This window comes from Sciurus vulgaris, assembly GCF_902686455.1.
Source record: "Sciurus vulgaris genome assembly, chromosome: 11".
Taxonomy (NCBI): Eukaryota; Metazoa; Chordata; class Mammalia; order Rodentia; family Sciuridae; genus Sciurus; species Sciurus vulgaris.
In genome coordinates this window covers 98,618,008-98,644,427 of record NC_136472.1, presented here as the reverse complement: position 1 = coordinate 98,644,427, position 26,420 = coordinate 98,618,008, and the positions used below count along the sequence as shown (strand labels likewise).

The following is a 26,420-nucleotide window of genomic DNA, read 5'->3' as shown; positions in this document are numbered from 1 at the left end:
CTGCTCAGCTCATAGCAGCCAGGGAAAAGAGAGAGGAACCAGGGACAAGATACACTCCAAGGTTCCCAGTGACCTACTTTCTCCAGCTATGCCCCATCTCTTACAGTTACCACTCAGTAGCTTATTCCAATTATTAATCCATCAAATGGATTAATCCACTGACGAGGTTACATCTCTCATAATCTATTTCACCTCTGAACATTGCTTGTTGCCTAACACCTGAGGTTTTGTGGGGAACATTTTTAGATCCAAAGCATAACAATGACCTAGTATTAAGGAGACAGAACTTTCCTGATGGCCTTGCATGTTTTCTATTTAAAACTAAATTTCCTCTGTCTTCTTAACTAACTTTGAAACTGATGCTATAGGAAACAGTCTTCATTTAAAAAAATTTTAAACTTGTTTTTTCTAGTTAGAAAACTATTTAAAAGACAAATAATCCCTAAGTTCACAAGGAGGTATAAATGACTGACAGTTGATCTTTTGGTGATACAGCCTAAGAGAACTCTGGGTCTCAGGCACAAGAAACAGTGAGTCATCTAAGACTCTCTGGACTTGATTTAATCAGTAGGATGGAGATAATAACAGAATTTGTAATAACTCTCCTTCCCCAGGCTGAGTGAAGATGGACTGAGGTAATGTGTATACAGTATGTATGTCTGGGGTATTGTATATATTTATCAAGTATCATCATCATCATCAGCAGCAGCAGCAGCAGCAGCAGCAGATTTCTCCTTCTATCATTTCTATGGGAAATCCAGCTCACAGATTGGGAATTTTCTATTACATTTATGCCAAAGCCACATCCTCTAAAAGCTGCTCGGGGACCTCCATACAAAGCCTACTTTGAGACAACACATTCAGGTACACAGACTCCCCACAAATAGCTAACACAGGTAAGTACAGAGATTCTGTTGTGCTTCTTAATCCCAATATACCTATCACTAATCTAATAATATCCCCCTGAATAAACTAATATGGCCTCAGCATCTTACATAGACAGAAAATGTAAACAATAACTTCAGGATTAGTCTCTTGTTCCTTTTTCTTTACCAATTTTGCAAGAGTAACTAACTAAAAATCCCCAAAGCAGAGAAGCAAGTTATACTGCCATTTTTCTGTTGAAAGCCTCACCCATTTTGAGGTACTAAATCACATTTTTAAATTGCAAAAATTGTCAGAGTGTAATTAACCTGTGTTGCTTCATATTCCTGATGCAGCAATTGTTTAGGACATAGCTTTATAAGGGACCAAAAGAGAGCAGTGAGTGACACGTGATGCTGAGAACTTCAGTGTACCCATCAGACCCTACCCAGAGGGGCAGAAGGGAAGGTCAGGAGAAGTAGAGTTGAAGAAAAGGTCATGCTGGGTTGGAAGACATTTCCATTTCTGTTCTTACTCCACATGCAGCTCACCAAGGCCTTTCCTGTACCTTCTGAATACTCAGAAGAGAAAAATGCAAAAATGGTTCAGGTAAATTAACTACTGATTAAGTGGGTGATTGATTTACTGATTATTAGGAAATTGTTCAGGTTGATTTCTCTTTAGTCTAAACAGCCTGAAAGAATGATCCAAGTGATTTGCTTGAGGTTCCACATCTCCTCCTCCTAGTGATTTGGAGAGTTCCAATCTGGCAAGGGACTCTAAAATCTAGACAGGAAAACAAACTGGGCTCTTCAACTTGAGAAAATACTGCAGCTGCCTCCAGCTGAAAATTCATTTAAAAGGGGTGGTTAAACAATGATTTTCTTTCTTACCTAAGATTTTTGTCTTCCACTATTTCCGTAATCCAGGTAGTACATATCTGCTGCTTCCGATATGGACATTTCTTTGCATTCCGAAGTAGATGTAGAAGAAAGCATGAGGATTATAATAGACTAGAAGTAGCACATGGTGCAATCAGATTTCCCAGCAGCAACTGCAGAACACTTAAAATTCTTGGAAGCATTTTGAAAGCAAAACCAATAGCTTTTCCCCCATTGCTTTGCAGTATGAAAGTCAGGACAAATGTTAATAAATCCAAGGGAATGTTAGGCATGTGTTTCTCACACACATTTTTCTTAGCATTACAGTTATAAAATAGCATTGTTTTTGTTGTCTTTTTGTGGGGTGGGGTGTATTTCTTACAAAGGTAACTGTGACCCTGGGGTTAATGTCTAAAATCCACCATTTGCTTACTTTGTACAAGGCACCTGCTAAGTTTGTAATAGCCCTGTGGGGGGAAATTATTATTCCCATTTCAGAAACAAAAGTAAATCTTAAATCAGATAAGAGCTAAGATTCACCCAACATATTTGGATTTCTTTTGTAATGATCAATTCTCACTTGAGAGGCAACATGGTGAGTTGAGACCTGCATTGTGCCTAACTTCTCTGTGTCTTCGCTTCTTTGTTAAACCTCATCTCCAGTAGTGAAAAAAGGATTAAAATGGAAAATCTGCACCAGTGCAATTAATGCCTCAACAGAAGCCAAAAAAAAAAAAAAAAAAAAAAAAAAAAAAATCCTAGATCTGATTTTTTTAAATGAAAGTAAGAAGGCAGTTTCCTGACTATAGTAACACTTTGCATGTGTGTGACTCAGTCCTGGTCCCGTGTGAGACACTGATTTTTATGCCTGGACATTTGTGCACTAAATGGAGGGAACATTCTTTCTAATAAGCATTGTTCCCTCAAAGTCCGTCCATGAATATGAGTTACTGTTCCTGTGGCTGTCAGACTATGGGTTCTGGTTGAGCTCCGTATTAATTTAGAATGGATTGCAAAATGCTCAGAGAACTGAAGGCAATTTCACAGCAAAGACCCATATGCTTATTTTGTCCAGAATTACCTAGAAAAGTTCTACCAACTACCAACCAACCAAAATCGGTCTGCAAGGAAGAACAACACTAGCATAATTGTTGAAAAGCTGAAAGAAATGCAGCGATTTTTCGGGTTGAAGGTGACGGGGAAACCAAATGCAGAAACTCTGGAGATGATGGAAAAGCCTCGCTGTGGAGTGCCCGATAGTGGTGACTTTATGTTGACCCCTGGAAACCCCAAGTGGAAACACACTGAACTGACTTACAGGTGATACTTCTAGAGCTTCAGAATTCACTCACCCAGCGCCTAAGATATGCCAGGCACAAATGGGTAAATATTCCTGCCCTTGCAAGAAATAAACAGTGGATGAGTCAGGTATGAACTGGGAACAAGCATGAGAACGGAAGGGTAGGGATCCATGGATCCTTACTCCAAAGCCTACCATTTTTGTCTTCCTTCTCCAACAATTTAAAGAGGGCTATGGCAATGTGAGGCCGTCTCTCAAGGTACTGACTTTAGGACCAAAAGATAAAAAGTCTTAATCATTGCCAGAGAGGATCTGCCCTGACCTTTCATACATCTTGGTAGAGATAACAATAATACCCAATATCTGTGGAACACTATTTTGCCAAGTAGGGAACCAAATGCTTTATGTGTATTTAATCCCTGCAAAAAAAAAAAATATATAAGAGGGCGGCTATTTTATCATCCTCATTTTATGAGTGAGGACACTGAGGTTTAAGGACATAGTATAATTTGTCCAGATCTCTGTCTGCTTTCAATCCTGAGACTCATACTCCCTCCTCATCCCCTTTCCAGTGGTAACATCTCACATGTACGATTCACTCCAAAAAGCACAACTTGTCTGCCAATGCAAGACTGTTCCCAGCAATAACAAACCCTGTATGCTCCTTCTCATTTTGAAGGATTATAAACTATACCCCGCAGTTGTCAGAGGCTGCAGTGGAAACCGCAATTGAGAAAGCTTTTCAAGTCTGGAGCGCAGCATCACCCCTGACCTTCACCAGGGTATCACGGGGAGAAGCAGACATCAATATTGCTTTTGCCCATAGAGGTAGGCTCAAAGAACTCATGCTCAGTTCTGCTTCCCTGGCTAGCCTGAGATGTGAAAAGGACCTAACAGTAATTGTCTTATTTCAGATCATGGTGACAACTCTCCATTTGATGGACCCAACGGAATCCTTGCTCATGCCTTTCAGCCAGGCCAAGGTATTGGAGGAGATGCTCATTTTGATGCAGAAGAAACATGGACACAAAACTCCAGAAGTAAGTGAACCAAGATTATGTCCACATGCAACTTCTGAATTAACATTTTCCACATTAGAATCTGCATACATGTATGCATGCACACTCTCAACTTATTGTAATATTTCAAACTCTTGCAAAGAGATCATTTAAAATTACTGCTACCTCAAGAAACTAAGTCCTTTTGGGTTTTAAAAAATTCCAAAGCTAAATATTAACCTTATTTCTGAGGGTACTATCTTAGTATGTGTGGGCTACTAAACAGAATATCTAAGATTGGGTAATTGATAAAGAAGAAAAAGTCTTTTAAAGGTTAGGAAGTCCAAGATCAAGGTGCTGGCATCTGTTGAGGTGTTTCTTGCTGCAGCCTCACATGGTTGAAGGCAAAAGGATAAGAGAGGAAAGAAAGAGTGAATTCATAGACTTTTGAACAAGAGTATTAATCTAAACTTTCTGTTAGACCCCCTCTCCCAACACTGTCAAAATGGGGATTAAGTTTGTATCACAGGAATGTCTGAGTGACACATGAAAACCATAGCAGGCAGGGTCAGAAAACTACCAACTGTGGCTAAATCCTGCCTGGCCCCTGTTTGTGTAAATAAAGTTGCATTAGAGGAAGGCCTCACTCATTTGGCTATGTACTGTCTAAGGCTGCTTTTACTGTAACAGCAGAGCTAAGTAGTTGTGACAGAGATTATTTGGCTTGCAAAGCCTAAGAGTTTACTAACCACTGCTTTAGGTCATATTTCTTTTTTAATATTTAGAAATGTAATGGTGTTTGAAAAGGCCTATTTTTCAAGTTTTTGGAAATTCAGAAATAATTTGGTTCACTTGTAAAGCTATCCTATTTAGAAAAGAGTAGCCACATTTTCTCATTTAGTTTTATTTTCATGGGCCTCTTTTTCAATGGTCTGTTCCTAGGCAGCAATCCACTCCTTTCAGGAGACTCCTCATAACTAGAAGAACAGGGTCCCCTGAAGAGAAGAAAAGCGCTAAGGACAGGTGTATCCAGACCATGAGGGATTTAACCAGGCCATGGGGTTACAATGTGCCGGAGAGCACATTTAAGAAAATGATAGGAAAGGCTCCTTCTACCTTGTTTGGGATTTGTTCCTCTCACCATTTTCTCCACATATATGTTGCAAGTGTCTACTCAAGCCCCTGTGCTAGGAGTTGTGTGTACCCAAAAATAAATAGTAACTCTCCATGACACTATTCATATAGCTCTCCCCACTAGCTCAGGCGATCATCACCTCTTAACTCCACTTCATGATTCAGATTCCTAACTGGGCTCCCCACCTCCAGTCTCTGCTCCCTCTAATTTTTCCGGATTGCAGCATGGTCTTTTTTTGGAAAGCCCATCTTGGATCACATTACTCTCCTGCTTAAAAGTTTTAGTGTTTACATAGTCTGCACCAAATCTGGTCTAAATACCTTCCTTGACATTGAAGGCCCTTCATGATTGTACACCCTCATGTATGACTTGTCTTCACATTTCAAATACACCAGCCACACTGTGCACAGTTTCTAGAACACATCCCGTGCTTCCCATCTTCCCTACACCCTCACATTGCTTCTTTTCTTTGAAATGTCCACCTTCATGCCCTAAACTCCACCTTTAAGAATCGCCCTCATCTATCATGCTGTGGCCACTTTCTAGCTTATCTTCAGCCAGAGATGAGGGCTTCCGCCAAAGATTCCTGACAGCCTTTGTTTCTCCTATCTGTTCTCACTCATTTTTCTGTGCCTTCACGTTGTCTGCACACATATCTTCTAGATGATGCACTCCTAGAAAGCAAAGAACCCCTGAAAATCCCACACAGCCCCTTGCTCAGTACCCAGGCACTCAAAATGTTTTTTGAATTGTACTTCTGAGTGCACAGATGGAAGGAGGTGAAGCCGAGAAAGCAAGTCTTGGAGGATGGGTAGAATTTTACTAGAATGAGAACAGGAAGTTGAGCTTTGTGGTAAGAGCATGGGTCTTGCCATTATACCTGGATTTCACCCCAGATCTACCAATTGCCACAAAGTAAGTCACAAAGTAGGTTACAAAGACTAGTAGTAGGATATTTTAAAACTGTGGTTTAGTTCTTTTACTATAAAAACATTGCTAATAAAACTGCACAAAAATGTTGTGAGTATTGCTATTGACCTGCCTTAGTTTGTGGTAGGTACTCTACGACTATGATTAATTAAAAAAAAAAACAAAAAAGAGGGGGACATTTCATTTAGGAGAATGCAAAGTGTACTCACAGACTGGGTGGACTGAAGGAATCACACCAGGAGTCCAAGTCTCAAATACCTGCTGGAGCCAGGTTGGGGAGGTCTTGAAAACCAGGGAAAGATGCTTGGGCTTTGTTTGATGGAAACTAGGTTCCTTGGAAATTTTCAAGTTCCTTGTTATGAAAGGCACTATGCTCTTGGAAGTTAGAAGATGGGGAAAAGGAGCAGTGAGAAGGAGGCTTTGCCTCTTTCCAGTGGAGAATTCCTAGAGCTGCTTGGAGAGCCAGGACACAGGGAGAAGCCATGCTACTCACTAAGGAGCGAATGAGAAACATCCCTCATCTGAGTCTCCTCTACTGCCTGGAAGCCTTCTTTCCTAACTATCCATTCACTAAGACCCTACTAATGAGCCTGAAGGGCCTGGACACTGTAGAGGTGGCTGAGGGAGCACAGTAGGACAAAACTTAGTAGGGGCACGAGATCCCAACCCAGCCTTCCTTTCTCCAAGCCTCTGTCCCACGTCCACAAAGTATGGAGACTGGAATAAAAGAAGTTTTCCTAGTTCTAAGACTTGATAAGAAGCTCAGGTCACCTACTCCCCACTCTTGACTCTTCCTAGATTCCTCCCACTCCGCATTTCTTCAGGTACTTAAGATATAAAAGGTGATCACGGGAAGTGTCACCGCCCCTGGCAGCTTGGCTCGGAGACTGCATTCCTAGAGATCACATTTCTTCCATGTGGAGACTCGCCACGCCTGCTTGTATTTCAGATTACAATTTGTTTCTGGTTGCTGCTCATGAGTTCGGCCATTCCTTGGGACTCTCCCACTCCTCTGACCCTGGCGCCTTGATGTATCCCAACTACGCTTTCAGAGAGCCCAGCACCTACTCGCTCCCTCAAGATGACATCAATGGCATTCAGGCCATCTATGGTAAGGTCACCCAAAGACCCATGCAGTGGGACCTGGAGATTGGCCCCCAATAGACCCAGTACCTGAGCATCTCTCTGTGGACTTCTATCAAACTCTGTCCTCGGGGCAAGCTCACACAGAATTCTGAAAGTCACCAGCAATAAATTTGGTGTTAGTAAAGGAGGCTTTGGGGATGGAGCCTCTATCGCTGCCTTAAAAAAAAAAAAAAAAAGTCTGGGAAGAAACGTACCAAGATTATTCCCAGTCATTGTGTCTGGATGACGGGGAGTTTCTCTTTCTTACTTTTTGTGTTTCCCAATTTATGTATTCTAAAAAGGCAGGACTATCCCTTTTCAATACTGAAAATCTGCTTCTAGACGTGCTAATAAAAAAAATTCTCACACAGACTCTAAGTAGACCCATAGCATGCTGGGGATGTCCGGTGAAGTCCTGCTTGTGGTGGGGGAGGTGCAGGGCACCTAGCACCACAGGAAACAGAATCAGATGTGCATATGGCAGCAACGTAAATGGGTCTTTAAAGTTTTGAGCTTTGTGCAGAAGAAACAGAATGACACTACTCTATAAGATATAACTTTAAGTACACAATCTATGACTCTACATAGATCTAAAATGTATATAAACAAAGCAAGGCATTTTCAAGAAATGCAAACAAAAAGATAGACAGTGAACATATTAGACTAGTTGTCTGAGGGGGAAGTGGGGATGGAAGTGGAGTGTGGAGAGGAAGGGGAGCAGGAAACATTTCCCCGGTCCTAAGAAGTTCTCCCTGGGTAAAACCACAGCATCTCTGCTCCTCTTGCCCTCCTGCTCCATGTGCAATGGAATGAAGTGAAATGGAAGGGGACTGAGAGGAGAGGAATGGAATTAGGTGAAGCACTCTCCCCTCTCTGGCAGAAGAGCATCATAAAATCAAGCTTGCAGGGTACAACAACCAGGCGACTTTTTGTTGATGGTGGAATTCCCAGGAATGCTAAACACTAATTCAACTCCCTCTGTACCCAATTCTCCATCGCCCATGCCAAAAACACCCGCTTCCTTTGCTCCTCAGTGTTTTACATTCCCTTAACTATCATTATAGCCCTTCACCTACAATAAGAAAAGACATTACAATGTAAATTCTGATAGAAAAGATACTGCTAACATTTGATCTAGATTTTCACTGTAAGATAAAAGACTGTATCAGCTACTTTTGTGGATTTTGATGGGAAGGAAGTTGATACTGAATGACCAAAAGTATCAGAAGGGGTAACCAAGAAGGGGGAGACAATATTAGAAATTAAAGGCGGAGCGGAATTTTACATTTCTTTACTTCCCAACTTAACCTGAAAAAAATTCTGAAAACCATTATTACTCGTGTTAAACAAACAAAAACTTCAAGAGGGTCAAATGTATAGCAACTTCAATGCCTTGTGGGAGAGACCCTTCACCTTCCTGAGAAATAGCTCAAGTAAAAAGCTAAGAGTGACGCTGAACTCATGCTTATAAAAACCCTTTTACCCCAGGACCTTCAAACAACCCTATTCAACCTACGGGACAAACCACGCCCACAGCCTGTGATCCCCGATTGACATTTGACGCTGCCACCACACTGCGAGGAGAAATAGTCTTCTTTAAAGACAAGTATAAAGTTGAACCGTTCCTTCCTTTGACTTTTCTTACTTACTGCCAGATCTTAAAACTGGGTTCTATTTAAGTCTAATTATTCAGCTTTCCCTTTGAATTCTACACATACACACCTCATTGCAAGTTTAAGTATTTTCTGGGTAACTCAGAACATCCAAGAAAAGAAAAGAAAAAAAAAAAAAAAAAACTAAAGCATTCAGATATTTGGTGGTATAAACATACATGGACTTTATTTGTTTGGGAACTCAATAACTGTGTTTAATCAACACCAAAACATCATTCAATTCATCCAAAATCAGCCAAGTAAATGGAAGCTATCACTTAGATAGCTGTGAGGCAAATCCCCTAACATTAAAATTGTGCTTATCACTGTACTAAAAACTGCATAGATTATTTAGTTATATGCTCCCATCAATCTCATGATGGCCATTACTAACTAGCCTGAGAATCACAGAAACTGACCACCTAGACTATTGTGTATGTTTGTGTGTGCACATTTCCTGTGTCCTATTAGGTACTTCTGGAGACGGCATCCTCAGCTCAGACAAGTTGAACTCAATTTTATTTCTCTCTTCTGGCCATCCCTGCCAAATGGTATTCAGGCCGCTTACGAGGATTTTGATAGAGACCTGGTTTTCCTATTCAAAGGTAGATTCCTAAGGTTTTTTTAATTTTAGTTCTTCCTGACAGGAGGGAGCAAGAGTCTTTGTGGGTCATTGCAGGTTCGGAAGGGTAAGCCACAGAGAGCATTGTGCTGGCCAGGCCTTTGCCCAGACACCAGGGCAGGCCCATCTTGGTCACTACCCATCGTGTGAATTTGAACAGGCCATGCTCTCTTCAGGCTTCCATATTGTCATCAAGAAACTGAGAAAACCACATTAGACCTTCTTTAGTATTTTCCATCCTCATCCTAGATATAATTTTCTAACATTTCTCAAATTTATGATTTAAACGCTATACAGAAGTCACCTGAGATAGGACATCCGATTGTGGGGCTCCAAATGTCAGGCTAAGAAGTTTGTATGTTTTATAGGTACAGGGAGGAACCACTAGGGCTCTTACACCCCATGAAATTAAGTTTGCCACCCTCATCTTTCAAAGACTGTTTTTTTTTTTTCCATTTAAAGTTCTTTTTTTTAAAGTTGTCAGTGGATCTTTATTTTATTTATTTATATGTGGTGCTGAGAATCAAACACAGTGCCCCACACATGCTAGGCAAGTGCTTTACCACTGAGCCACAACCCCAGCCCCCATTTTCATTTCTTCATGGTTAATTATCAAAGACCAGAAAGGAGTATATATTAATTTTTAGGAATGGAAGAACTTTATTTAACATGTAACCTGAATCATGACAGGCAACCAATACTGGGCTCTGAGTGGTTATGACATTCTGCAAGGTTATCCCAGAAGCATAGCCAACTATGGCTTCCCAAGCACTGTGCAAGCAATCGATGCAGCTGTTTCCTATAGAAGAAAGACATACTTCTTTGTAAATGACCAATTCTGGAGGTAAGATAAACATTTTTCAATTAAAAGTTGAAATCTGAGTTTCTCCACCCTGTCGACAAACCACTAAGAATCAGACATCTGAAGGTTTGAAAGATCTAGATAAGATTTGGGAGGTTTTCATGAGACTCTATTCACTTTCACAAGATGACAGATGTTACCATGGCTTATGAAAATTTTATGTTTATAAAATTAAGATGCTTGCACAATAGTATTGAGAATTTTGTATCACGAAACAGAGAACATTTTCATAAAACACTACGATGAGATGCAATACAAGACATAGGCTAATTCTCATTAATAAAGTCTGACATGCTCAAACAAGCAAATGTTCTCTAGATCACCTGCAGAATTTGGTGCCCAAGATGAACTCATTATTTCCATTTATGTATACACACATACACATACATATACATATACGCTATGCAACAATTAAGTAAAAATCCTTAGAAAATATGAACTCTTGTTTTGGGGAATAACCTTGTATCAGCAATCAGAATCCTGTTTTAGAATTAACAGTACCCATATGTTCAATAAATGAGTATGTACCCTTAGAAATTAACCATTCCTAATCTCAGTCAATAGAAAATAGTGAAAACTGAAAGAGGAAGAGTGTGAGAAGGCACTTTGTAATGTTTTAATTTTATAATCAAATAAAACTGTTATTATAGTCTATGTTCATATTAAATCATGTGACATTTTATTTTATCAGGTATGATAATGAAAGACGATCCATGGAGCCAGGTTATCCCAAAAGCATATCAAGTACTTTTCCAGGATTAGAAAGTAGAATTGATGCAGTTTTCCAGCAGGATTGTAAGTAAGGGGTGAAAGCTACTAATACATTTATTTATAATTTTTAGCATTTGGATGCTATATTGGGACAGGAAGGGGCAGGGTTCTTAACTGAAGACGTTTGATGTCTTTTGCAAGCTAATTCAAGAAATTATCTTTTTTTTTTATAGACTTCTTCCTTTTCTTCAGTGGACCAAGATATTATGCATTTAATCTTATTGCTCACAGAGTTACTAGAGTTGCAAGAAGCAATTTGTGGCTTAACTGCAGATACAGTTGAAGCAAAATCAAATGTGTTTGTATCCATTTTCCAACTTGCATATTCCTCGCATTGTGTTCTGTTTGTATTTTTCTCAATACTAAGTAATATTTCACATGGCTGTATTCATTTGTCCTAGCCTCGGGGAAAATATGTTTGGAATATTATATGGCAGACCCTAATTCCTTTCCTTCACATCCCATCCAGTAAATCCATCACATAGAGAAGGAAAGTAAGCCATTTGTCGCCTCAAATATTCTGTTCACCTCATATGCTATTTGTTTACTTGCTTATCTGAGTTTTAAAATTCACTATTTCATTACTTGCTTCTCTGACTTCAGAAATCCCTGTCTTTAAACATGGCTCACATGTACCTGCTCCATGCAGTTTAGCCCTGGATTTTGATTAGAAATAAGAATTATAAACAACACACAATACCTTTTATCTTTACAGAAAATGTGGTGCTATTTTTTCACTCTTGGAATTAAATAAGGATAATATATTAGAGGTTGAATTGTCTCTCCCCAAAAAAATATGTTGAAGTCTTAACATAAATAGGAGTTTACCAGTTAGGCACAGTGCCACATGCCGGAATCCCAGCAACTCAGGAGGCTGAGACAGGAGGATCGCAAGTTCAAAGCCAACCTCAGCAAAAGCAAGGAAGTGCTAAGTAACTCAGTGAGATCCTGTCTCTAAATAAAATACAAAATAAGGCTGGTCAGTGGTTGAGTACCCCTGAGTTCAATCCCTAGTGCCAAAAAAAAAAAAAAAAAAAAAAAAAAAAAAAAATATATATATATATATATATATATGTATATGAGTTTATCAGGTTCTTTGCAGATAAAATTAAGTAAAGATGATGTCATACTGGATTAGGATGAGCCCTAAAACCATATTACTTGTATTCTTATAAAAAATAGGAGAGAGCTGGGGATATAGTTCAGGGGTATGGCACTTGCCCAGCATACACAAAGGCCCTGGATTCAATCCCCAGCACTGCCAAAAAGAAAAGGAGAGATAGAGGAGAGACATGGCCACATAGGGGAAAAGATGATATAAAGATAGAGCTAGAGATTACAGGGGTGCATCTACAAGCCAAGGTATGCCAAAGATTGCTAGCAACCACCAGAATCTGGAAAGAGACAGGAAGGATCCTCCCCAATAAGCTGCAGAAATGGGGCTCTGGCCCTGAGATACCTGCCAGTTTGGGACTTCTTAGTCTTCAAGACTGTGAAAAAATAAATTTCTGTTATTTCAAGCCACAAGTTAGTTGAACTTTGTAACAGCAGCCCTAGAAAGCTAATACAGTTCATCAGAACTTAAGAAATGGAATCAATACAGAATGTGGAAGTTGAGTTCCCACTAAGGATTACAAGTCATCTTCCCAGGAAAGCAGCAAAAAGGAGAGTCTCCCTTCCTCTCCTGCCTTTTTCCTGCACTCTCCTTCTAGAATCCTAACAAAGGGGCCAGCTGGGTCTGTTATCACCTAGTTCTTTACTCCCTGGTTACTCAGGAGGGCACATTCTACAGATGACTGGGGTTTTCTACACAAAAAGAACAGTGTTGGGTACAACATTTAATAAATCTTATTAAATTGAACTGAATGACATCAATACATCAATTTGCTAAGGATCTTCTCTGTTAAGAACTTTAAGACATGGAGTGCCTCGATGTGTAGCACAGACACCAAAATCATCATAACGTCAAATTTGCAGATATTAGAATGCAAAGCAGCTTATTACACAATAAATCCATGAATTGTAAAATATATTTCTAACTACTAGCACATCCTCTTTTATTCTCTGTTAAAGTTTTTAAATTAACATGGCATCTTATTCTGATTCATAATATCTATGAAATAAATTCAAAATAAAGGTTTTTAATGTTAAATGACTGGAGATCTAAATTTAATTTCTTGAAATGTCACCACATAGTTTATGCAAAGCATTAAAAGAATAGAAAATTTTAGATATATTTATTATTACTTTACATGTATATATTAGGTCCTCAGAAAATCTCTTCAAATATATCAGCACATTATTTTCAACTTATTTTACAAGATTTAAAAAAAAAGAAAGAAAAAAAGAAAGAAACCAGGCTAGTATATACCAACATTCTACTCATTGATTCATTCATTTTTTTTCAGCAGGAATTAATCACCTCAAGTTCCTGGTGCTGTGCTGGGGAAAGTAAAAGAGATCTATAACTAATTCATTACATTGATGTAACGAGTACAAAAGGACCTGTAAGAGCTGCACATCCTATTTTTAGCTGTAAAATCAATTTCAGACTGCTATGCTTTCTAAAATTTCCTATGATTTTATATGCATAAAAAGGAGGCTCATTTTCTCAGAACACCTGCTCATCTATATATTTTGGAGATGAGAATTGAGTTAATCATTTCTTCATTGTTTTAATCAGACTTCACAGAGTCACAGGAAGTGAACAGCAATATGAAGTGTAATAAATAATTCAAAAAGTATTCCTTTCCCTACCCCTTTAATCCTCTTCTTGACAATGTGTGGTATTTTTTGGCTGCCCCATTGTTGTTTTATGTGACTATCTGAAATATAAGAATCTAAGCTTAGGATTTAAATAATGAGATTCCTTTTTATTTAGATTGAGTTTATTCAAAAACAAAGCCTAAGTCAAGACCTTGGTGCAATTATTTTTGGGGGACAGGTCTGGTTCCAGAAAGCAAGAGTGAGGTAGCAAGAGGAGTGAGACAGGGAAGGCAGAAAAGCCAATACAGTCCAGGTATGGGTTGTCAAGTTTTCTGTATGGGCAATTATAGAGTCCACCAGGGCCTCTGGAGAAGCCAACAGAAACCCTTTCTGAGGTTTATGATTCAGATAGACAAGAATCTGGAACAATCACCCTTTAGCTCCCAGTCCCCGTTGAGTGAGGACTGTCCCTGAAAGTGTTTACAATTAACCCTTCTGGGCTGTACTCTCAATTTCACAGAATCTCTGTGTCAGAAAGCAGAAAGACACACATCATGTGCTTGCGGCAGAACTTTGTCAGAGCAAGGTGAGTTACACAAACCTGCCCACCTGCAGCAGTTTACTCAGAGGTGTGCAAGGCACCAGAGGTGAGGCAGCTCCTAGAGTTTTGTTTCAGGGAGATTTAAATGATGGAAAATTGGAGGAGTCTTCTTAGAGAAACTTACCAGTCCAAGAAAAAAGATTTATAGGTACTGACACTGGAGAAATCTCAACATGGCAGAGGCCATTAATTGCCAACACTAATATCCATTCTCTACTTCCACTTTTGCAGTGAGTCCCCAATTTCATCAGAGATAACAATATACCCGGCTAAAAGAGTATGCTTTACAGTCTTGCTTGCAGTTAGATGTGGTCATATGTTTAATTTCTACACAAAATATGTAAGTTAAATGTTGTGTGGAGCTTCTCAGAAGAGAGTGAATGTTTCCTTTTTCTTTTTTCCCTGCTGCCTATAATGCAGATGCAATGGCTAGAGCTTGAGAAAACACCTGGACCATGAGATATTGAAATAAGAGAGTGGAACAACAAGGTAAATGTTCCCTACGTCCCTGATGAGGAGCTGCTGCAGAACCATGGACCATGGAAGTTGGGCTTCTTTTATTTGAAGGAAAAATAAATTTTAATTTCATTAAGTCTCTGCTATTTGTTTATTTTTGTTGTGTTCAACTAAATCTCATTCTAATACACCACACAAAATGTGGGGGCCTGCCCCAGCTCCCTGCAGGGAGGGTCCTCAATTTACCAGCCCAGTCTATGTAACATGAGAGCTTCCAGAGTCCACTTTCTTATCTTGAATTCTAACAGATTGTACAACACAAAGTTACCAAGCATTTGAAAAAAGACTCCAATGTGAAAAACAGAGATCAAAAAAGAAACTTTGAGAAAATAGAAACAATCCTGGGAGTAAAAGTAAATGTCAAAACAAACTAAAGAACACTTAACATTCTCAAAAACAAAATAAAAGAAAAAAGAGATAATATTTTACTTCCAAAAATTGCCTAAAATGCAAAAAAGTAAAAACAAATGTAAACAGTTACTTCAAGAACTGAAAAGAACTTTTCAAAATATGACAGTGGAAATATTCAAGAGGTAAGCTGGAGAGTAAAGTTAGTGCGAAATAGTAAAGGGCATATCAGATATCAAAACCCAGTTTAGTACGTTTAGTACGGTCAATTGAGGCACATTCCAGGAAAATAAAAAGAAAAATTGTAGGAATGAATTATAGAAGAAATACTACAGGAAAGTTACTTCTAATAGAATGTTCCATAATGAAAAGGCTCCTTTACTGTCCAATATCAACAGAACACCCATATCATCAGACACAATTATGAAATTTAAGAATATCTTAAGATAAAGAGAAAATTTCCAAAATTTTTCAAATTATCAAGAGTCCTAATAGAAGACTTCTCAATTACAACACTGCATCCTGCAAAGCAGTGGAACTTTGCTTTCAAAGTTCTAAGGGACATTGATTCCAGCCAGAGATTCTGTATAGAGCCACATTCTCAATCAAGTGTGAGAATGGAGTAAAGGGAATTCTTAGGCATGAAAGTATTCAAAATATTTGTTTTCCTTGCATTCTTTCTTAGAAAACTCCTTGGAGATAAACTCCATCAAAACAAGAAAGCAAATGAAAAATGGGTAGAAATTAAATCCAGAAACTAAAGAACTACACAGAGTCACAACAGGAATTCTCTGGTTGATGACAGGATGACAGCTTTGCTACAGGTCCAAATTGAAGGCAACAAAGTGTCTTCAAAGGGGGATGTTCTGTAGTGTTTGATGATGATGATAATGATGATGATGATGATTTGTACTGGGATTAAACCCAGGGGCACTCAACCACTGAGCCACATTCCCAGCTCTTTTTAAATTTTGTTTAGAGACAGGGTCTTGCTAAGTTGTTTACAGCCTTGCTGTTCCTGCTGTTACTCACTTCCTATGGACTCTCTCCACCCATACGCCTTCTCCCTTCCTCCATGGGATTGATTCCTACTTTCTCCAAGAATCCATTGCCAGCCCCAATGTAAGCTGTTACCCAAATGAGGCCTCTGGGCCACGCCCATCAGCAGTGATCTGTCTGCTTTTGTTCCTTCTCAGTTTTGGTAATCAGACTGTGCCTCCTCTACCTCTGTTATCCAACCTTCGTGTTTGTGTAAGTCCAAGTTCTCCAGCCTGGCTGCAGTCACAGGGATAGGCAACACAGGAGCAGGCACTTGATAAATATTTGATGTTTGCCTTAGTTAAATACACAGTATGATTCCTGACTCAATTGCCTTTTCGGAATACCTCACTACCAAGATATTTTGAGTTTCTTCAAAAGAGAATCATTTTATAAACTCTAGAATTTATGAATAGAAAAATTATTTTGCAAGGAGAAAAGTAACTTGGAGTTTCACTGCACAGCAAATTTAATTCAATAGCGAATAGTGTGTTTACCAAATAATCACCAAACGTGATTGTGAAATCAAGTCCATTTCAGGGGGAAAAAAAGCAAGTCATGACACACTTCATGGCAAGTGTCCTTTTCTGTTATTAATTAAATGATAATACAAGCCAATTCATGCCACGTCTCACTATTACTTTCTGAATTCTGTACAAACAGGAACAGGATTTAACTGAAGAGAAAGAGGAATGAAGAGCCTTCTGCCTCTATGTTTGCTTTTTATAACATTTTCCTCTGCATTTCCTGCAGATCAAGAGGTGGAAAATGAGGAAAACATGCACCTGGCTCAGGTACTGTGTCAATAAATGTTACTAACAGCTATCAATAAAAAGTTCATTTTATTGCTTATCTCAGGACCTAAAAAGAGAGAAAATTCCTACAAGAGAGTCCAGAAGTTTCTTGTAAGAAGGAGGTACCTTGCCTTTGTCTAGCTTTAAGGACAGCAAGGGACTGGGTGAGAGGCAAAGGGCAGGCCAGGGTGGGGGAAGCAGAATTTGCTACAACTCTGAAGATAGTGAAGAAATAGTGAGAGGAGGGGGTGGCCCTGCCAGGAGTGGAGATCTCCAGAGATGCATTTTAAGACAATCGGTAGGACCCAAATCTACAACTCAGAACCCCTATTTCTATATAAGTGAAAAGTACATTCCTTTAGAGATTTCTCCTAAAAGTCAGTCCAGCTTATTTGTTATATTTGCTTAAATCAAACAAATTTGAAAAAGAGATAATCACCTATCTGTTCTAGAATTCCTTTTAAGGAAATACCAAAATGAAGGTAACAGCAAAACTATGTGAGATGTGTCTCTATCAGGTAGAGGTTCCCTTCTGTTCTGTGGAGGTCTGGTCTTTTATGGGCTATGTGGTTTGGCTGATTCTAGTCACTCATAAATCAACCTATTCTTGGCATTGAAAGAACAAGGGTAACTCCTTTCTTTTCTCTTTGCTTTCTTCCTTTCATCTTTTCCTCATTATTTATTTTCTTATTTTCCTCTCTACTGCCCAAAAGAATTTCAGGCCACCTTTGTCTTATCCAGAGATGGAGATTTGCTCTCCGGTAGTCTGTGCCTTTTTCTGTCTTTTTGGTCAGGCATATCTCAACCAGTTCTACTCTCTTGAAATAGAAGGGAGTCATCTTGTTCAAAGCAAGAACAGGAGTCTCTTAGATGGAAAAATTCAGGAAATGCAAGCATTTTTTGGATTGAAGGTGACTGGAAAGCTGGATTCAAGCACTCTTGAAATCATGAAGACACCAAGGTGTGGAGTGCCCGATGTGGGTCAATATGGCTACACTCTCCCTGGATGGAGAAACCACAACCTCACATACAGGTAATGCATCTGCCAACGTAGGTCCACCTAATCAAAAGGAATATGAATATAAACCTCCAAGGAATGATAATAATAATCCTTTATTTTATTGTGCACCCTCATAAGCATGTCACTTAGAGGTGACCTATGCCATCCTCCCAACAAGCCCATGATGTAAGCACTACTATTACTTCCACCTTACACACAGAGAAACTGAAACAAAAGGTTATTGACCATAGCCAGGGTTACACAGGAGACTGGCTCCAGCAAATATACTCTAACCTCTAGGCTCTGCCACTTCTGTGAACTCAGGACCAGAAGCCCTGTCATCTATCTACAGATGCCTGGGGGCAATGGATGAGTATGTGCAGAGAAAATGGGAAGGCACTGGAGCAGAATCACTCATGTTAGAGGTGTGTGTGTGTGTGTGTGTGTGTGTGTGTGTGTGTGTGTTGTTAAATCTCTGATGGGTCCCAGTGTGAATATAGGGTTTCCCTTTGACTCCTCAAAGAATAGGGGGTCATCACATTGCCAGAAAAGGAACAATGTGTGTCCCCAATCTGAGAAAGTGGCAGTGACTTTGACCACCACTCTGAAACCTTTCTGACAAGTTCTTCCTTCATCTTACTCAGTCTTAGGACTTGAGATAAAAGTTGGTTTAGCCAGACAGGAAATACAAACAAGTGAAAAATCTTTTCTAGAGTAACTCTTTGAGGTTCTTGAGTAAGTCTTAAAATAATGATATATGCATAAGACTGAATTCCATAAGACATTCAAGAAAATAAGTGTCAATTCTTTAAGAACTTATTTATAATAATTCATATACAAGCAAATGCATGCATGAGATTAATGCTATCCCACTGAGGGTGTGATCTTAGGGAAGTCATTTAATCTCTTTGTGCTCCCTTTGTTAAAGTGTTATAATACTACCTCATTCATAGAGAAGATGAAAGAATTGATTTAAATAGTATATGGAAAAAGTACTCCATTTAAATAAAGTAGTTTACAAATATAAGAAAACAGTACCACACCAAAAATAACTGCAGCTCAAGATTGGTAAATCAGAAATGATTTTATGGTGTGTGAGTGGATACATATATGTATAATCAGGAATTGCTCAATTTTTGTTAATTTTTCAGAATAATGAACTATACTCCAGATATGGAACGAGCTGATGTGGATGAGGCCATCCAAAAAGCTTTAGAGGTATGGAGCAAGGTTACTCCACTAACATTCACCAGGATATCCAAGGGCATTGCAGACATCATGATTGCCTTTAGGACTCGAGGTAAGCCTTTCCACAGAGAACAGTGTGGCTATGTCATCTCAGGAGATGTTGAGCAGGCTGATTTCTCTCCCTCTGGATTGTATCTCGCTCAGTGCATGGCCGGTGTCCTCGCTATTTTGATGGCCCCTTGGGAGTCTTGGGCCATGCCTTTCCTCCTGGCCTGGGTCTGGGTGGCGACACTCACTTTGATGAGGATGAAAACTGGACAACCAAGGACACATCAGGTGAGTCTAATTTTCTTTATGAACCGAGCCAAATTATTCTAAAGAATATCTGAAAAGAAGAGCAGTGCAACAAGTTCCTTGTCCCTGTAGACTTCCCATTTCCCCACAGTTTCCCACATTCCAGGATGGATTGATGGAAGTGCTCAATATCTCTTCAGACAATAGTGCTCGTGATGTAAAGCCTTATCCACACAAAGTCTCTAGTCCTGCTGTGATCATTCTGCATTTATTCACATACTCCTTTATACCTCCACAATGCCTAAGGGTTCACCATGTGTCTAAAACTATACCAAGTGTTGTGTGGACCACACACAGTTGGCAGAAATTTCCCAGTCCTTCAGTGGGTCATGATCCTGTGTGATGCATAAGGCCTGTACCCACAAGCACACCATACAAGGCAGAACACATTATGTGTTGTATCAGTTGTAGAAGTCATCTCCTGCTTCCAAGTGCTGTAGTATTTATTTATTTTATTTATAGTACCATCCATTTCTCAGTCTCCAGTTCTGTCCTTTTACCTATTCTGGATTAAATTTCCCTGTGATATTATGAGTGCCAATTATTAGTATTGAAATATTTTCCAGATATAATGGTGCCTATATTGTAAAAATTAACTGTTGTGCAGTAAGAGTTTTCTTCATTCCCTTCTCTAATCTCAGATGCAACCACTCATGTATTGACCTTTTCTATTTTATTAAGGGTTCAACTTGTTTCTTGTGGCTGCTCATGAATTCGGTCATTCCCTGGGACTCTCTCACTCCAATGATCAAACAGCCTTGATGTTCCCGAATTATGTCTCCATGGATCCCAGCAAATACCCATTGTCTCAGGATGATATCAATGGAATTCAATCCATGTATGGTGAGCAAAATTATAACTTTGAATGTATGTGAACAAAATAGGAAGTTTTTCAGAAAGGAAGTTGAGAAAAGGGCTTCTTGAAATATTATGAAGCAAAATTCACTTAGGTAAGGTCCTTGTGTAGGCCTATTTCCTCATATCTTCTTAATTCAGTGTGGTATTTCTTTTCTCATCAAAGGAGGTCTACCTAAGGCACCTGCCAAACCTCGGAGGCCCAGGGTACCCCATGCCTGTGACCCTGACTTGACTTTTGATGCTATTACCACCTTCCGCAGAGAAGTAATGTTCTTTAAAGGCAGGTAAACCCATTCCCTTAAACACCTCAACTTCCTAGGAAGAAATTTCTTTTCAAGGTTTTTTGGGGAAAAGTGGGAATCATGGGGACTGTGAGAATGTGTGCCTCTTACTTTAAAAACATTTCATCACTACTTGTACTAATGGAAGGTTTTATATGATTATGATAAACATGGAAGTATTTATCATAATCATATTTGATACACTAATTTTAAATACTTAAAGCAATTTTTGAATTACCATAATATAAGGAGGTCAAGTAGAGTCTACTTTCAGTGACTTCCTGGCCAAAATAAAACACTGATCCCAGTGGTATGTGGGAATCAACTCATACCTGATTTCAGGAGCCTATTATTAAATTGTCAAGAATTTTGCAAACTAATTCTCATCATATTGGTAACTTAAGCTGTCTATAGCCAGAGTGATTACACATTGGAAAGCAGCAAATGTTAAAATTCAGAACTTTTCCTTACCTGGAGAGCCAGTTGTTAGATATGCATCTGCACACCACTGACCATTTCTTAGTGTTGCATCAACAAAGTGTTAGCTGTAGTAGGAAATCTCTTTTTTATGTGTGATTTATTGGATTTAATTGTAGCATTGTGTGTCAGTTATGTATAAATATGTATGATCATATTTTCAGAGAAAAGTATCACAACTATATCATTTGATAAGGACATGCAGGCCAAAGGAACAAATCTTTGAGATTGGACTCTAGCTCTGTTATTACATGCCATTGTTACCATGCTCTAACCACCAGAGACTGACAGTTATGGATATCAGAGAGGAATTGCCTATGAGGGGAGGGAATGGAAGACAGGAGCTTCTTGAGTATTATTCATAGATTTAGAACTTTACAGCCAGAGGGAAACTCTGAGGAAATATTTTGCCATGCCAATGACAATATCTCTTCATTCCACAAAACATTAGCATAGAAAAGTTCCTACTAGGGTGCTTGGTTTTAGCTTAGAATGTTGGGTGCTGCTGCAAAAAGAAAGCACTCAACTATTTCTACAATTACCACCAGTCGTTTGCCTAAGTACCCAAGACTGTGGATGAAAAGGTGGGTCCTGACCTTTGTGGTCCAAAGGGTAGAAGTAAACTCACAACCACATAAATTTGCTGGGGAAAATTATGCTAATTCTCTAAATTATGTGAGTAAGATGCCAACCAAGTAAATAAAAAGCAAGCCTAAGATTGCAACATTTCTATCAACACAGATTCATAGGCTACATGTGTGAAGTGTTTCTTGTTCAACACAGGCACTTATGGAGGATCTATTATGATATTGCTGATGTTGAGTTTGAATTAATTGCTTCTCTTTGGCCATCACTGCCAGCTGATCTTCAAGCTGCATATGAGAACCCCAAAGATAAGATTCTGGTTTTTAAAGGTAAAATTGTCCATTGTGATTCCTTTTCCCCTTCTAGATGCCTGAACTAGACAATGGGTATTTTAGTGTAAGAAATATAATCTTCCTGCATGAGCCAAATGGATGGGGCTCCTGCACTAATATTAGGTTTGTGCCAAAAAGAACAACTATTCAAGGATTCTCTGAGGCTGTGAAGATAAACACCCTCCCAACTGCATAGGGATTAAAAGAAACCTGTGAGATTAAAAAAAGGAGTTAATCCATTAATCCATCTCTCTTTTATGTTTCCTTTTTGTAAGGTTGTCAAATTTGGCAAATTAAAATCTTGGATGCTATGAATTTCAAATAAACAACAATATTATTTTTTGTTATATGTATGCCCCCTGCAATATTTTAGATATGCCAGAAATTAGTATTTATTTGAAATTCAAATTTAGCTTGTATCTTCTATTTAATCTGTCAATCTTACTTTTAACATGGACTTCATCTGATTATTACCCTTTGAGAGTATGTGGGGGTTAAAATTTAGGAGAACATGTCCAAACACACTTGATGGTTTTGACAGAGTTGATCAAAAGCAATCAATACAGTAAAGCCAGTTGATAAGGATATACATATTTTTGGCCTCATATATTATTTCTGTAATATTAATGAAATAAGCAGCTAAAACAGTGGTAAGAAGAAAAAGAGATATGAAATTACCTAGTTTCTAAAGCACTGAAGCTGAGAGGAACTAGGCATTTAGTGATTTTCAAACTTCTTAAGATACCTACTTCTCCCTCTAGGAAACAGATCCAAAGATAATCACTTTCTCTGTTCCTAGATGAAAACTTCTGGGCAATCAGAGGGTATGCTGTCTTGCCAGATTATCCCAAGTCCATTCACACACTTGGCTTTCCAAGAAATGTGAAGAAAATTGATGCAGCCGTCTGTGACCACAGCACAAAAAAAACCTACTTCTTTGTGGGTATTTGGTGCTGGAGGTAAGTTTATAGACAATTGACCCTTTCCTTTTATTATGAAGAAAATTGTCCACAATAGCATCACTTTGATAAGACAAAAATAAAATGAATCTAGTCTTCTTTAAGTGAATTATGTCGAAGGCCATCTCTGGTCAATGCTATTTACCAAAGTAAAGGATGTTTCAATGAATCCAACAGTCTTCTCTAACTTAAAAAATAAACATAAAGTAAAATGATAAAGCTGGTGATGTCAACCAAATTGCCAATGACACAAACATATCCAGTCAAAATCTGGAACAGCTCCAAGCTGAGCCCTCAGTTTAATTTAACAATTCCTCAGAATAGCACCAGTCTGAAAAATGATATGGTCTCTTTCCCTGGTAATTTTTGTTTGTTTGTTTTCAAGATACTATAAACATAGTATTGACCAAACATAATCTCGGTCATATTTTTATTATTAATCCCATTAGTTTCTTTCTATCAGGACTACCATTCCCCCATATCTCTGCTTGACTCTAAATTGAGCAGTAGGAGAATGACGCTCTCCCAAACAAACATTCAGTAGAAAACTTTCAAATTCATTTATGCAGGTATGATGAGATGACCCAAACCATGGACAGAGGATACCCACAGAGAGTGGTAAAACACTTTCCAGGAATTGGTCTCCGAATTGGTGCTGCTTTCCAGCGTAATGGTAAACATCAACACCTAAACTGTTTAGCATACTTGGGAGATCGTATTGACTGTAAGAGAAGGTAGCACAAAATCTTACATATTTTTATTTTAGTGTAAATTTACTATTCTTTAAGTACACACATGAAACAATAACATTAACCCTGTAGACATTGTGTCACAAAGTCAGTAAGTGTTGAACTATTCTCTATGATAATATTTCAAATACATGTAAGAAGTACCAAAATTAGTTTTACTCATCATTGATTCAAGATACTCCCAAAGTATGAAAAATAACTAAGCACGTGAACTGAACAATGATTCTTGGACTTTGATGTATGTACTTTAAGATACATAACTTGGGGTTTATGAATGAAAATGACAAATTCCACTTCTCTGAGAAAATAGAATCTGAGATGAGACCCAGGAATCTATAATTTTTAAAAGAGCCTCAGGCAATTTAGTGTGCACAGTCCAACTATTATATTTTCAAAGACAATGGCCTAGACCATGGCGTAATCAGGAGTCTTTGAGTGACACAATCTGTCATTACAATGACATCTAGCACAGAACCTCAAAATCTAAAACAGATAAATGTATAACAGCTTTAACAAAATGAAGATGTAAAGCCCAAAGCCAAACACACAAGGGTCTTCTTCTCCTCATGAGAATATTTTATTGAAACCTCATTTAAGAACCCCTGGCATAGACCACAGTCTGGCTATAAAGGTAATAAGTCCCTTGAAACTTAAGCTTCATACTTTGACTTCCTCTTCAGGAAAAGTAAAATAATAGGTTTTTTTTCACATGACAGTAGAAAAGTAAACTGTATCTACATAATTCCACAAGTTTCTTTGTTCTTTGATGTTATTTGATTCTACATTCATAAAATTTACAACTGTGGAAACATTATGAAGTTATGCGCAATAACTAATCACAATTCTCTGTCTCTAGGTTTCTTCTATTTCTTCCGTGGATCAAAGCAATTTGAATATGATATTAAAGCAAAGAACATAACCCGAATAATGAGAACCAATACTTGGTTCAAGTGCAAAGAACCATTAGACTCATCATTTGATTTTAGTATCAAGGAGGAAGCACATTCAGGAGGAGTAAAGATATTGTATCATAAAAGTTTAAGCTTGCTTATTTTCAGTATTGTTCATCTGCTGAAAAAAAGGTATAGTTATTGACAAATTCATATACTTCAAATACACTTCAATAAATCTCTTAATCAGAACCATTCCTCAACAGAGAATAGGACCATTCTTTAACATCAAGTTACCAAGTTATCCCAGTTCTAAATGCCTTTGAGGTTGAGATCCAGCATCTTGAGCTACCTGATCCTTTTAAGAGGACATTATTAGGGATAAAGAAAATTTCTGACTGTACTTCAAGCCTTTTTCATGATTTGTGGATGTGAAAAAGTAAGGCGTTTTTTTTATAACAAAATACTAAAGACATTTATTAAACCATTTGTAGCATTCTATTTGGTCTGGTTCTTTGGTATTTGAGAGACCCAATAACTGCATCCCTCATCCCTATGCCTATACTGAATTCACCAATCAAATAAGCTATTCCACCTCCCAAAGAAAAGGGTGAGAAATTGGACAGACACAGGATGCATAACACTAGAGACAATTCCCCAACGAGTAAGGCTCTAAGAAGAGGATAGAAATGTTCCCCCTACTCTCCCAAACATTGACCATTTAACCATTCCTTAGAGAGGTTAAAACCAGGCTTTGTGCACACCAACCTCACATACAAAAAATATAAGGCTCTCTCCCTTGTGTCTGAAATCTGTGGGTGGTCCTTGAGTCTGAGATAGAAAGTTCCTGCCCTCTTTGTTCCATCATGTATTCACCGAGTTTCTAAATTCTTATGATACAGTTTTACATTTATAACCTCCATGCTAATCAGTTAGCAAAACTCTTCATGATGTTTCTCACCCAGAAGATGAGAAATTGTCAGCTGAATTTGATTCTGAAGGGGTGATATATTGAGTGTGTATTAACCGGTAAAAATGAATATTGAAAATCTCATGAATAATAAACATAACAGACACTTGTCTTGTCCCTTCTGGTTCTCTCAAGGGCATGTGACCAGGTCTGGAAAGAAAGCAACAGCTTTAAAAATAAGCATGAACAAGTCTACACTGACAAGTGTCATTCACTTTGGAGATCTGAACAGCTGAGGTGGCACAGAAATCAATTCACATAGAGATGATCTATTTTAATTTTTCTTGCCTGACGACGAAGAGAAACGTATCGTAATCTTTCTATTGTTTTTCATGGGTGAACTCTCTTAAAACACTCACCTGAATGAATCGTTTCGTTTCACAGAATAGGGTGAGGTTCTTTGGTCTTGAAGTTATTTGAAACACACAACATATTTTCAGTCCCCTGTTTGTCTTCAGGTATAGAGAGTTTTAAAGAGGGAAAATGGTAGTTAAAAAATATCCTTTCTGGATGCAATGGCACATACCTATAATCCCAGCGGTTTGGGAGGCAGGAGAATCCCCACTTCAAAGCCAGCCTCAGCAACTTAGCAAGGTTCTGTCACAAAATAAAAAACAAAGGGGGCTGGGGAAGG

The 26,420-nt window shown here is 38.5% G+C and overlaps 2 protein-coding genes across 3 annotated transcripts; both read left to right on the top strand.

The window, feature by feature from the left end:
- The first annotated feature begins 1,288 nt into the window (after nucleotides 1-1,288).
- MMP8 (matrix metallopeptidase 8) lies at nucleotides 1,289-11,449 on the top strand. The gene is made up of 10 exons (XM_079101991.1): nucleotides 1,289-1,473; nucleotides 2,821-3,065; nucleotides 3,725-3,873; nucleotides 3,960-4,085; nucleotides 7,058-7,219; nucleotides 8,722-8,839; nucleotides 9,357-9,490; nucleotides 10,198-10,351; nucleotides 11,061-11,164; nucleotides 11,314-11,449. The coding sequence occupies exons 1-10, from the start codon at nucleotides 1,363-1,365 to the stop codon at nucleotides 11,421-11,423; spliced, it is 1,413 nt and encodes a 470-aa protein (XP_078958117.1). The 5' UTR covers nucleotides 1,289-1,362; the 3' UTR covers nucleotides 11,424-11,449.
- Nucleotides 11,450-16,543: 5,094 nt separating this feature from the next.
- Nucleotides 16,544-25,315, top strand: MMP27 (matrix metallopeptidase 27). Of its 2 annotated transcripts, XM_079102734.1 has the most exons (10): nucleotides 17,007-17,143; nucleotides 17,938-18,176; nucleotides 19,295-19,443; nucleotides 19,536-19,667; nucleotides 20,367-20,528; nucleotides 20,707-20,827; nucleotides 22,085-22,215; nucleotides 23,018-23,177; nucleotides 23,747-23,850; nucleotides 24,783-25,315. In XM_079102734.1, the coding sequence occupies exons 1-10, from the start codon at nucleotides 17,042-17,044 to the stop codon at nucleotides 25,019-25,021; spliced, it is 1,539 nt and encodes a 512-aa protein (XP_078958860.1). In that variant the 5' UTR covers nucleotides 17,007-17,041; the 3' UTR covers nucleotides 25,022-25,315. The 2 variants fall into 2 exon arrangements, with proteins under 2 accessions (XP_078958861.1, XP_078958860.1); XM_079102735.1 differs by lacking the exons at nucleotides 20,707-20,827; nucleotides 22,085-22,215 and adding an exon at nucleotides 16,544-16,562 and having other exon boundaries at nucleotides 17,013-17,143.
- The last annotated feature ends 1,105 nt before the right edge of the window (nucleotides 25,316-26,420 follow it).